The 12,824-nt window shown below is 46.2% G+C and overlaps 3 protein-coding genes across 33 annotated transcripts in view; 1 reads left to right on the top strand and 2 right to left on the bottom strand.

Moving 5' to 3' along the window:
• The window catches only part of ZNF593 (zinc finger protein 593), a 391,757-nt gene that overhangs the window by 178,791 nt on the left and 200,142 nt on the right, over positions 1–12,824 (top strand). The gene's annotated exons all lie outside the window — the stretch shown is intronic.
• STMN1 (stathmin 1) overlaps positions 1–12,824 on the bottom strand; it is a 168,416-nt gene that overhangs the window by 68,601 nt on the left and 86,991 nt on the right. The window contains exon 1 of one of the 27 annotated variants that reach the window (XM_050792910.1): positions 10,286–10,289. The exons of the other annotated variants lie outside the window; for them this stretch is intronic. The gene's annotated coding sequence lies outside the window, so the exon portion shown is untranslated. Of the gene's footprint in view, positions 1–10,285; positions 10,290–12,824 lie in introns of those variants that run through there. 27 annotated transcript variants of the gene reach the window in all.
• PAFAH2 (platelet activating factor acetylhydrolase 2) overlaps positions 1–12,824 on the bottom strand; it is a 31,162-nt gene that overhangs the window by 6,079 nt on the left and 12,259 nt on the right. Inside the window, exons 7-9 of the mRNA XM_050791946.1 lie at positions 9,088–9,179; positions 6,568–6,738; positions 4,666–4,820 (exon numbers count right to left, since the gene is read on the bottom strand). Of these exons, the coding sequence (XP_050647903.1) occupies positions 4,666–4,820; positions 6,568–6,738; positions 9,088–9,179 (418 nt within the window). The remainder of the gene's footprint in view (positions 1–4,665; positions 4,821–6,567; positions 6,739–9,087; positions 9,180–12,824) is intronic.

The following is a 12,824-nucleotide window of genomic DNA, read 5'->3' on the forward strand; positions in this document are numbered from 1 at the left end:
GAGACAGGGAAAAATTGATGATCTAAAGTAAAGAGGGGCTGGGCATGGTGGCTCACGCCTATAATCCCAGCACTTTGGGTGGCCGAGGTGGGTGGATGACTTGAGGTCAGTAGTTTGAGTCCAGGCTGGCCAACATGGCAAAACTCCATCTCTACTAAAAATGCAAAAACTAGCTGGGCATGGTGGCAGGTGACTATAATCCTAGCTACCCGGGAGGTTGAGGCAGGAGAATCGCTTGAACCTGGGAGCAGAGGTTGCAGTGTGCTGAGATGGCGGCTACTGCCTTCCAGCCTGGGCGACAGAGTGAAACTCTGTCCCAGATAAATAAATAAATAAATAAAATAAAGAGGGAAGAATCACTGGCGCAATCATGTTGAGCAGACAGAAGAGGATGGAATCTCGTGTTGGGGGGTTGGCCTTCATTAGGCAACTGAGGTGGGAACTCTAGAAACCGAAGGGAAAGCTGATTATACACAGGAAGGAGGGGAGAGGTGGTGTTGGGAGTCTGAGGAAGTGCTGGGTGCTTCCATTTTCTCGGTGAAGTGGGAGGCAAAGTTAACTGAGAGACAGGATAAGGGAAGAGGTGTGAGAGGTTTGAGGAGAAAGAAGGTGTGAAATAGTCTTCCATGAGAGTGGGAGAGGAAAGTAGGTGCAGACAGGAGCTGCATGGAGTTAATACGAAGGAAGCACCAGTCTTCATAGAAGATCATATCCCCAGAGCAGCCAAACTAGTGCTCTCAGAAGGATTTTTTTCAGAGTGAGAGGTTCAGCTGAGCCACTTACAGCCTATTTTAGTTTCCCATGTGACAACGTACTATGTGGCTACTAAAAGCTTTTCTCTCTTTGTAAAGCTAATTAGCCCAAGCCCAGACGCTTGGCCTTCTTCTTTTCTTTTGAGACAGGGTTTCACTGTGTTACCCAGGGTGGAGTACAGCGGCACAATCACAGTTTACTGCAGCTTCAATCTCCTAGGCTCAAGCAATCCTCCTGCCTCGGCCTCCTAAAATGCTGGGATTATAGACATGAGCCACTGCACCCGACTTTTTCAGACTGCCTTATCTCTTATCACCCAGATTAGTGCAAGAACCTCCTACCTAAAAGCTCCCTGCCTCTCACCTTGCCCCATCCTCCACAACGCACCAGACTGCGAGCACAAGTCTAATCACGACATTCACCTGCTTAAAACCCACCAGGGGCTCCTGACGGCCTGTGGAATAACATTCAAACTCACTTCAGCAAATCCGAAGTGGGCATCTTCGTCTGGCTTCTGCCCACTTCTTTATCTTTGTCTTTCAACAATTCACTCTCCTGAGCTCCAGATACACTAAGCACAGTTTCCCAATCCTGACCAGGCCCACTCAAGCATTTGTGCCTTCTGTCCAGAAGACCTTCGCCCTTTCCTGCCTGTGAACCCTCTGCTAAGATTAAAGGCAAGCATTGTGTTGTCAAGGAAGCCTCCTTTCCTAGCTGTTCTTCCACTCCTGTCAAAGTTAGGCGACTGTCCTCCGTGTGGACAGTCTAAAGACTGAGTGCCTACTGTGGCCATGGAACTTATCACTCAGAGTCACCGCCGGCATGGTGAAGTGACTAAGGGCATGGGCCTTGGAACTGGCCAGTTTAGGTTACATATTGGCTTTGCCACTTGATAACCAGATAAGCTTGAAGAAATTATTTAATTTCCTATGCTTCGGTATCCTCCCCTGTAAAACGGAGTCAAAAATAAAGGTATCTTCTGGAAAGGGCTATCTCTAGAATTACCACGATAAAGTAGGAGCAGAAGGCCTGGCATAAAGTAAGTCCTCAACAATCTTCCTTCAGTCTAAGTGCCTCCTACCCCATTTCCATGTCTGCTGGTCTCTAACAGTGAGTATCTTAGCTCAACGGGTATTGCTTTTAAAGGGAGCACAATTGTGCCATGGTGGGCTTCCTATCATCTTTCATCCTAAGCTTTTATAATGACATGGTGCCTATGAAGAGACAGGGAAAGAGGGCTGAGGACCAGGCAGTCAGGCACCATCAAAGTCTTGAGACATGGGTCCATTCCCTACTTGCCAGGTGATAAGAATGATGCCCTAAATCTCTTATTGACCCTAAGGTCTCCAAACACAGAATGGAATCAAGGCTCATGATGTGCAAGATGAAACGAACAGGCAGAAATAGAAAAATGAAAATTTACTTCCAGAAAGTCAATAAATGCGTAAGACAGATGTGTTTTCAATGCAAACTCAATCCAGGCTAAGTTTGTTGTGCACTTGTGAGGAATGTGAATGCACTCAGGTCATCCAACTAAAAGCCTAGTGTCCAGAGCACAGAGGCGGCCAGGCGCGATGGCTCATACCTGTAATCTCAGCACTTTGGGAGGCCAAGGCAGGTGGATCACTGGAGGTCAGGAGTTCAAAACCAGTCTGGCCAACATGGCAAAACTCTGCCTCTACTACAAATACAGAAAGTAGCTGGGTGTGGTGGTGCATGCCTGTAGTCCCAGCTACTTGGGAGGCTGAGGCAGGAAAATTGCTGGAGAAGCACTTGAAGCCAGGAGGTTGAGATTGCAGTGAGCTGAGATTGCACCACTGCACTCCAGCCTGAGCAACAGAGTGAGACTCCATCTCAAACAAAACAAAACAGAGCACAGAAGTGACTGTCCAGGACAGCACCGGTCAGACCACATCTAACACATTATAGTCAAGTCAGGGCACCACAGTTTATCTATTTATTTTTTGGAGATGGTATCACTCTATTGCCCAGGCTGGAGTGCAATGGCACAATCTTGGCTCACTGCAGTCTTGACCTCCCAGGCTCAAGTGATCCTTCCACCCCAGCCTCCCGAGTAGCTGGGACTATAGGCACATGCCACCACACCTGGCTAATTTTATTTATTTTTTTGTTGAGACGGGGTCTCACTATGTTGCCCAGGCTGGTCTCAAACCCGTGGCCTTAAGCGATCCTCCCATCTCAGCCTCCCAAAGTAGCTGGGATTACAGATGTGAGCTAACACGCCCAGCCAGGGCACCACACTTCAGAAGGAGCACCAAAAAACAGTGACTCCAAAGGAAGGGGATAACAAATAGCAACACGGGGAACTGAGCAGGGAAAGGTGGAGGTACCACGAACATTTAGCTTAATAAACAGAACACTCAGAGAGGACCAGCATAGGTGACTTCAAATATCTAGGGAACTGCCAGGTGCCATCTTAGGCTTCTCTGGGTAGCTCTTGAGGGGTTAATCTGGGCAAGTAGAAGGGGGTTACAAAGTGGGAGATCTTGCTCTTATGTTAAAGGCAAACCTTCGAAATTCAGGCAAGCCTGGTTCCTTTCTCGTGGAAACTGCCCTGCACACAGCACCTGCTAAGGGATCAGAAAGGGACCTCTGATGCAAAGAGCGTTGGAGCCTCGCTGGGACAGGGCTACAGTGTGTTCCGGCAGGCAAAGAGGAGCTGATACAATCAAATTGCCTCTCTTGAGAATCTATTCAAAGAAAAAAAAAAAAAAAAAATACGGCAGTGAGCAGTGGGAGCTGAAGATGAAAAGATGCCACAAGCTAGAGGGAACACGCTCTAAGTGGTTCAAGCTATGAGGAAGTAGAAACGGAATAAACAGCTGCTATCAGTGAGAAAAACCACAGAGCAGAAAAAAAAATGCATAATGGAACAAAGAAAAAGAGATGTCATGAGAGGAAAACACAGAGAGACTGACCCCATGAGACAGACGGAAAGAAAAGTCAGTCCTGCTAGCCACCCTGATTTCTATAACTGCACTCCCACCCAGTCCAGGTGCAGTCTCATAAACAAACTCCCCTTTTTTTCTCAAGCTGAGTTTGTGAGCCTCTAGCCTTTGTAACCAATAAAGCTTAGTAAGAGGATGCCTCCTCTGGGTGGAAGCTGGACCACGGACCTCTGCAGGTCTGGACCTTTAGCTGCTCTGTGACTGATGACATTATTCATAGTCCTTCCATGCTTTGTTTCTTTAAAACACTTGCATAAATTTAGCCCGTCATCCTCATAAGCTCCCCTACAATGCAGATAAGGTGGGTAATAATGAGTCCGGGTAAGGAGAGAGGTGGTGGAGTAGAGAGAGGTGAATACTCCATTTACAGGGAGGAAACCAAGGTTCAGAGAGGTTAAATGACTAGGCCAAAGTCATTCTGCAAGCAAGATAGTCAGAATCTCCAAACTTTCAGTTAAGTGTTTTTTCTTATTTATTTGTTTATTTATTTATTTATTTAGAGACAGGGTCTTGCTCTGTTGCTCAGGCTGGAGTTCAGTGGTGCGATCATGGCTCACTGCAGCCTAGACCTCCTGGGCTTAACCGATCCTCCCACCATAGCCTCTCGAGTAGCTGGGACTACAGGTGTGTGCCACCACACCCAGCTAATTTGTTTGTTTGTTTGTTTGTTTGGTAAAGATAGAGTCTCACTATGTTGCTCAGACTGATCTCGAACTCCTGGCCCCAAGCCATCCTCCCACCTCAACCCCCAAAAGTGCTAGGCATGAGCCACTGCAACTGGCCTTGTTTTTTCTGTAATTCTATGTAACTCTCTCCTTCACTCAGGTTTTCCACTTGCCATAAATCTCCTTCCCAGATCCCAGACATGTCAGAGATTTCACTCTGCTGCAAGGAAATCTAAGGGACCCCACGGTTGCCCCAAAAGCCCCAGTTTTCTCCTTACCGAGGTGCTTCTGCAGGAAGGCCAACATGGCCCGCACCATAACCTCCTGCCCTTCATAGGGGTCCAGGCTCCCACGGGTTTGAGTGGAGAAGAATTTACCAATCAAGTTGCCAGTCACAAAAGCAAAGTCAGTTTGACTCCGATGAACAGAACCACTAGGGGAAAAGAAAAACAACTGGCAGGGGTCTGGCGGCGAGGGCATACAGATGTGTGTTAGGCACCTACTATGTGCAAGGTGCTTTTCATGCATTATCACACTTTATTTTCACAGCAACCTTGTAAGGGAAGTATTTTCCCCCTTGACAGAATCCAAGGAAAGAAATAATCTGCTTAGGGTCAGGTCATACAAGTAGTTGGGGATGCCTGGCTTCAAAGGTAGCTTGACCCCTAGACTACAATGCCTGGCAGTGCAGGGAAAAGGCTGAGCTAGCGGGAGCGGAGACAGAAGCAAGGAGGTGGGGTCTGTGGCACGTGTCGTCTCTATGTTACTATAATCTATTAGCTGTGGCTTTTGCCCGGTGAATTTCAAACCATTCACAAAACAAATTAAGTTATTCTTCAGAACTGTCCCACAGAGTGAAGAGGGAAAAGGAATTACTTGCCTTTATTTAAACAATCAGAAAAGTAAGAGTAAGTGCTTTGTAAAAGGGGGTTCCTGGGTTAGAACTTAAGTCCTTTGGTGCTAGATACATTTAATTTGCAGGTAAAATCCTCACTAGGTTAATTTTGGGCTAAATTATTCATAACTGAATTCACTAGTAAATTCAGTGAGAGAAAGAGAATTTAAATGCTAAAGTATTTGTCTGATATCACAGAAAAACTGACTTTAAAAAATGCATTAGTTAAGGCACACAAAAAGGTATATAGAATAATATATGGGATACTTGAGTATCCAGCACTTGGTTGAATAAATGATACCTTGCCAGGCATTAAGTCTCCTGAGTGACCCCTTCCCAACTGGCCTCACCTCCCTTCCCTCCTGGTCACAATTATCCTGAATGTGACCTGGGGAAGCATTCAGGCAGTGTCCACTGCCATGAAACCTAACAGAAGGAGAAGGGGTGGCCCTAGGAAAGAGGGCCGGGACCAAGATGAGCAAGGGAAGAAGTCACCAGCCATGCGGCCCCAGTGCTCAAGGGCTCTAGATTTGGCATTTCAACTACCCAGTGACTCCAAAGGTCCACGGCATGCAGTCACTTGTCATTCTGCTGAAATAGGAACCAGATGGATCCCTGAATCCTGTGTGCTGCTGGGCTCGACTGCAGGGCAGGAGCAGTCCGTGAGATCTCAGCCCGACATCTGTGGCTCAATATCACCTCCCACATGTGGAACATTTCTTAAAGTCACTAAAAATGTTTTTTTCCCTGTGAAAAATGGCTCCCAAAAGGAAACCAACTGATAGTGCTGATGATGGAAGTGAAGAAAATGTGGCTTCTCTTGACCAGAATATAGATGGTTTATGGAAGACAACATATGTTAACAGTGATCTGTGATTCTGGTATTCATGAAGGTCTCTAGAAATGTGTCTGGTGAATATCAAAGGTCTATATATTCACACTCTTCCAATGATCCAATAAAATTCCCAAATGAGGCTAGCAATCTCTGGAACTTACCCAAACCCACACCACTTCCTTTCCAACACGCAATCCCATAATGCCCTTTTTCAGAAAGCACTAGGTAAATCCTGTCATAAAGTCAGAAAAACTATGGAATAAGTCACTGTAGATGGAGCTTAGTGGAGAAGAAGGACAGACAGAAAATTCTAAATTCTTTGCAATTCAGGAAGTATTCAGGTATCCTATACTAATGGGTAGAAAGTTCTGGATAATCCAGAAGTTAAGGGCACCACAGCAAATGGCAAATGGAGAGGGCACTGGGATCACGACCTTGTGGTTTACTCACAGAACAGTTATGATCCTAGACTGTTCATGCTGGGCACATATCTTCTTCATCAAATTGACACTCTCCATTGTCTGGAATTTCTCAGTATTGATAAAGAACACAGGGCCTCGGGCTTTGGGGTAAAAGTCACGTTCCAAAGGAAACATCCAAGCATCCAGAGCCACTGCACACCTGGAACAGGACCAGACATTTGGAGTTGCCATGCGGAATCCCAGGCAAGAATAGTTAGGGTGGTGGAGGGAAGGGCGGAATTCCTCCCTCTGGTGGGGTAAAGGCTCAGAAAGCCAGGAAGGGGGTACCAGGGCCCATGGCCTTCAGTTAGGATGTTAGATAGGGATCACTTTTACTTTTCACCAAAGATCCTTCTAGATTTCTGTTTTTTTGAGACGGAGTCTTGCTCGTCGCCCAGGCTGGAGTGCAGTGGCGAGATCTTGGCTCACTGCAAGCTCTGCCTCCCGGGATTCACGCCATTATCCTGCCTCAGCCTCCCAAGTAGCTGGGACTACAGGCGCCCGCCACCACGCCAGGCTAATTTTTTGTATTTTTATAGAGACGGGGTTTCACCGTGTTAGCCACGATGGTCTCGATCTCCTGGCCTTGTGATCCGCCCGCCTCGGCCTCCCAAAATGCTGGGATTACAGGCGTGAACCACCGCACCCAGCCCTTCTAGATTTCAAACTCCCTGAGAACAAGGATCAGATCTCCCTCTTCTCCAAGATCTACTCTCAGGTGACTGACCTGAGATCCATAGAATGGCACTTCATTCATTTAATTACTCATTCATTCAATATTCATTGAGTGTCTACTATGTGCTTTGGATATAGACATAAATGAGTGTTCTTGTTCTCATGGAGCTCCCAGTCCAGCAGGGAAGATAGAACAGACAAGGTGGCAAAACAATATAGCTTAGTGCCCCAATTGCACAAGGTTCTATGTGAGGTCAAGAAAAGCCTCCTTGGTGCCAACAGCAAAACCATGTCACCAAGGGCAATATTATGGCCTTAAGATTTAGCCATTTCCCTCCTCAGACCCCTGAAATGCTCCTCTGTTCTTCTCCATCTCAATAAAGGACAATCATCTTCTACTCAAATAATAGATACACAAATGAAAAACCTTGGGCTGGGCATGATGGCTCATCCCAATAATCCCAGCACTTTGGGAGGCTGAGGCAGGAGGATCACTTGAGCCCAGGAGTTTAAGACTAGCCTGGGCAATAGAGCAAGACACCATCTCTTAAAAGAAAAATTTAAAAATTAGCAGGGCATGGTAGCATGTACCTGTAGTCCCAGCTATTTGAGAGGCTGAGGCAGGAGAATCACTTGAGCCTAGGAGGTTGAGGCTGCAGGGAGCTGACTGTACCACTGCACTCCAGCATAGGGCAACAGAGCAAGACCCTGTCTCAAAGGGAAAAAAATAAAACTAAAAACCTGGATTTCCTCTCTTTCCTTCACCTCCCACATGACCAAGTCCTGACAACTCTAAAACATATCCTGACTCCAGTCACTTCTCTCCATCCCACTATCTCAATCCTGATGTAAATTTATCATCTCTCACGTTGACTCTGAAACAGCATCTCTCTAACGAGCCTCTAGGCTTTCAGTCTTGTCCTGCAACAATCCATTCTTCACACAGTAGCCAGAAGGATCTTTTAAAATGTAAGACTGATATTTCTCTGTTGAAAATCTTCAACAGTTTCCCATCATACTTAGAATAAAATCTACACCTCCTTACCCTGGCCAAACGACCCCGTGATCTGGCCCCTGCTTCTCTTTCTGATCACAGCCTAAATTGCCTCCCCCTCACTCACTATGCTCCTCCCACCCTAACACAAAAAGCTTCTTTCCACCGCAGGGCCTTTGCATTAGCTATTCCTGCTGGCTGGAAATATCTTCCTCTAGATCTTCACACAGCTGGCTTCTTTGCCTTTCCAGTCTTGGTTTCACTTTCTCAGAGACATATCAGCCTCTTTTCTTTTCTCTGTTTTTTTTGAGACAGGGTCTTGCTCTACTGCCCAGGCTGAAAGTGGTGCGGTCAGAGCTCACTGTAACCTCGAACTCCCGGGCTCAAGTGATCCCCCTGCCTCAGCCTTCAAAGTAGCTGGAACTACAGGCATGCACTATAACACTTGGCTAAGTTTTGTTTTTTCCTTTTTTAAATTTTTTTGTAGAGACGGAGTCTTGTGATGTTTCCTAGGCTGATCACAAACTCTTGGCTTCAAGCAATCCTCCTGCCTCAGCCTCCCAAAGATCTGGGGTTACAGGAGTGAGCCATCATGCTCAGCCTTATTTTTCTTCATTGCACTTTGGTCACGGGGATTTTATTATCTATTGGCTTTTTCACTACTCTGTCTCCTCCCACAATAATATAATCCCATGAAATCAGAGATCTTGTTTTCTTGTTTAACCACTGAATCCTCAGTCCCTAAACAGTGCCAAGAATATAGTACTTGTGTAACAAATACTTGCTAAATGAATAAATGGTGTATGGAGCTAAGCACAGCAACACTACTAGGAAACTCACCGAAATTGGATCTCCTTAGCCAAAGCCAGAATAGCAGTGGCCCCTCCAAATGAATGTCCCATCACAGCCACACGGCTCATGTCAATGTTGCCCTGAGGAAAGCGGAGAACTTAGCCAAGTCAGAAACTCAGGACTGCTTCTTTAGGAATTCATCAGGAACAAGAGGAAGAAATGTGATGCAATGAGGCCAAAGGCACAATACAGCAAGCGAGTCCACCAACACCACACTATCAAGAATCTCTTGCCTATGGAAGGGGCAACAGTCAAGCAATCCTTAGACTGAACAGCCTTGTGTAGGCAGGAATTGTGAAAACCATACTTTTCATGTTTACTTTTGTAATCTCACCACCTAACAATAGTGGACCAGGGTAGACATTCAAATATCTATGAATAGGCCAGGTGCAGTGGCTCATGCCTATAATCCCAACACTCTGGGAGGCCAAGGCGGGCGGATTGCTTGAGCTTAGGAGTTTGAGACCAGCCAGGGCTCAAACATGGCAAAACCTTGTCTCTACAAAAAAGTACAAAAATTATCTGGGCATGGTGGTGTACACGTATGGTCCCAGCTACTCAGGAGGCTGAGGTGAGAGGACTGCTTGAGCTCAGGAGGTTGAGGCTGCAGTGAGCCATGATTGCACCACTGCATTCCAGCCTGGGTTACAGAGTGAGACTGTCTCAAAAAACAAAAAAACAAAAAAACAAAAAAACAACCATCTATGAAGACATGAATGGCTCGAAATGGTCAGATTCCACATTGACCCATTGGTTTATGAGCACGTTCAGAATAAGAGCCTCCTCCATCCTCCAGAATCTCCACCTTATAAACTGGTCCAAGGGTCCATGACACATGGACTGAACTGAGGGTGAAACAGGGATGCTCCTGCTGCCCGTCCATTGTGCTCTGGAGCAAAGACTGCTTGTGCAGAAGCCAGGGCAGGTTCTCCTTCCTCTCTGGATATCTGTCGTGATTTTTATCCAAAGTCAAGGGAAGAGTGAGTCTGTGCACGCTAACATGCTCCGCACATATCTATTTCTGGTCATCCCCAGAAGCCTTCAGGGTATGGTTATATAAAAAGCCACTGCAGCTGCTCGCTAAGGGGCTCAGGAGACCTCTCCAGGCTCTACGGCCCAGGCTCTGCTCTGAACTTTTGCTCTGCTCTCCCCAGTGTCTATTCCAAGGCTTTGTACCTAAATCTTCCCCCTTCACTCAGTACCCTCAGATCAGCATCTTGGTTGGATGGCCTCTTCAGCATTTAAAAAAACCTCTAAAATCAGAGGTATACAAAGAAGTCTCCCACTTACCCTGTTTTTTTCTACATGGTTGCCTGCCACCTACCTCCAAACAGGTAACAGTTTCTTATGTGTCCCTGAGGAGATTGCTTATATTCATAGGTCAACTTGAATATACACTTTCCCTCTTTTCATACACGCGGCGGTGTATCTTTTTGTACATAAAAACATTAGTACATAAAGAGTTTCCACATCCTTTTTCACAGCGACTTGGCCATGGGACAGACAGCTAGCTGATCACCAAATCTTTTCCTCTTGTTCCTGGTCTCACAGCTAAACTATTTCCCAGCAGTTAGGCAAGGACTTGTGATTGTTCTAGCCAACAGAATGTGAGCAAAAGTGCTATCTCTACTTCCAGACCTGGTCCATAAATTGTCTCATACAAACCTCTATGCCCTTTCCCATTCTGTTGGCTTAATGCAAACAACAAATTTGGGATTCACAAATTTTGTGAGAGGGTAGAGCCATAAGAAATTATAAAAGGAGCAGGGATCCCTGAGTTGCCTCTTATACAGGAGCACCCATATTGAACTTTATGTAGGAGAGAAATACATTTCTACTGTGTTAAGCCACTGAAATGTGGGGTTTACACACTCTAGCAATTAGCATTAACCAAGTAAACACATCCACTGTCGGCCGGGCGCGGTGGCTCAAGCCTGTAATCCCAGCACTTTGGGAGGCCGAGACGGGCGGATCACGAGGTCAGAAGTTCGAGACCATCCTGGCTAACACGGTGAAACCCCGTCTCTACTAAAAAATACAAAAAAAACCTAGCCGGGTGAGGTGGCGGGCGCCTGTAGTCCCGGCTACTCGGGAGGCTGAGGCCGGAGAATGGCGTAAAAACCCGGGAGGCAGAGCTTGCAGTGAGCTGAGATCCGGCCACTGCACTCCAGCCTGGGCGACACAGCGAGACTCCGTCTCAAAAAAAAAAAAAAAAAAAAAAAAACATCCACTGTACCATAATTAAACCAGTTCCCTCACTGGTGAACGTTTAGATTACTATCAAACTTTTGCCATAACAAACAACACTGGAATGAACAACACTGTCCATCTATTACGCTGCATGTGTGCAGGTATTTATTTGTAGGATAAATTCCCCAAACTGGAAATTACTGGGTCAAAGAAACATATGCATTTGTACTGCTGATGATATCAATTGCCAAATGCTCTCCATGGGACGATTTGTGTTCTCACCAGCAATGTAGGAGAATATCTACTTGCCCACAACTTTGTTAACAGAGTGAGTAATCAATTTTTGGATCTTACTCAATTTGATAGATGAAAATGTAATTAGCTTTTTTTTCATGCTGTATTTCCCCCAGAAGGCTACCCTCTTAACTGATCTAACTGTACTGTAGCCTGCCATTTTCCAATTTTTTTTTTTTTTTGAGATAGAGTCTCACTTTGTCACCCAGGCTGCAGTGCAGTGGCACGATCTTGGCTCACTGCAACCTCCACCTCCTAGGCTCAAGGTCAAGCAATTCTCGTGCTTCAGCTTCCCGAGTAGCTGGAACTATAGGCATACGTCACCACGCCCAACTAAATTTTTTTTTTTTTTTTTTTTGAGATGGAGTTTTGCTCTTGTTGCTCAGACTAAGTGCAATGGCGTGGTCTCAGCTCATTGCAATCTCCACCTCCCAGGTACAAGCAATTCTCCTGCCTCCGCCTCCCGAGTAGCTGGGATCACAGGTGCCTGCCACCACGCCCAGCTAAATTTTTTGTATTTTTAGTAGAGACGGGGTTTCACCACATTGGCCAGGCTGGTCTCGAACTCCTGACCTCAGGTGGTCAGGCTGCCTCAGCGTCCCAAAGTGCTGGGATTATAGGCGTGAGCCACCACGCCCGGCCTGAATTTTGTATTTTTAGTAGAGATGGGGTTTCGCCATGTTGACCAGGCTGGTATTGAACTCCTGGGCTCAAGCGATCCACCCGACTCAGCCTCCCAAACTGTTGGGATTACAGGCGTGAGCCTGGCTTCCCAGTGCCTTTCTCAGGCTCACAGGCATGCAGGCCCGGACCTCAGTGTCCAGGGCACCTCTGACTCTCATGCAGGTTGATGACATGAACACTGTAGTTGGTAAAGCACTCTAGATTCCAGGGTCTGTCTTACCTACTGGGCATGCAGGTAGATTGCTTCTTCCTGGAGGATATTACCAAAACCTTTAAAATATACATTCTGAAGGTTTGGGGCACACAGCATAGGCTGTAGAATCAAAAAACCCCAATTTCATGTTTGACTCTACCACTTACTTAGCTGGGTACTTTTGGGTTCTTAGCCTTTTTGATCCTTGGTTTCTTTCTAGGTAAAGAGGTACGAATGCTTACTGCATAAGTTTGTGGGAGGAGCTCTTAAAATAGCAAGTCTCATAAAGCAGTAATTGTAAATATATAAGTTTGGGTTTTTTTTTTTTTTTTGAGACGGAGTCTGGCTCTGTCACCCAGGCTGG

The sequence above is a fragment of the Macaca thibetana genome, chromosome 1, assembly GCF_024542745.1.
Source record: "Macaca thibetana thibetana isolate TM-01 chromosome 1, ASM2454274v1, whole genome shotgun sequence".
In the NCBI taxonomy this organism is placed as follows: domain Eukaryota; kingdom Metazoa; phylum Chordata; class Mammalia; order Primates; family Cercopithecidae; genus Macaca; species Macaca thibetana.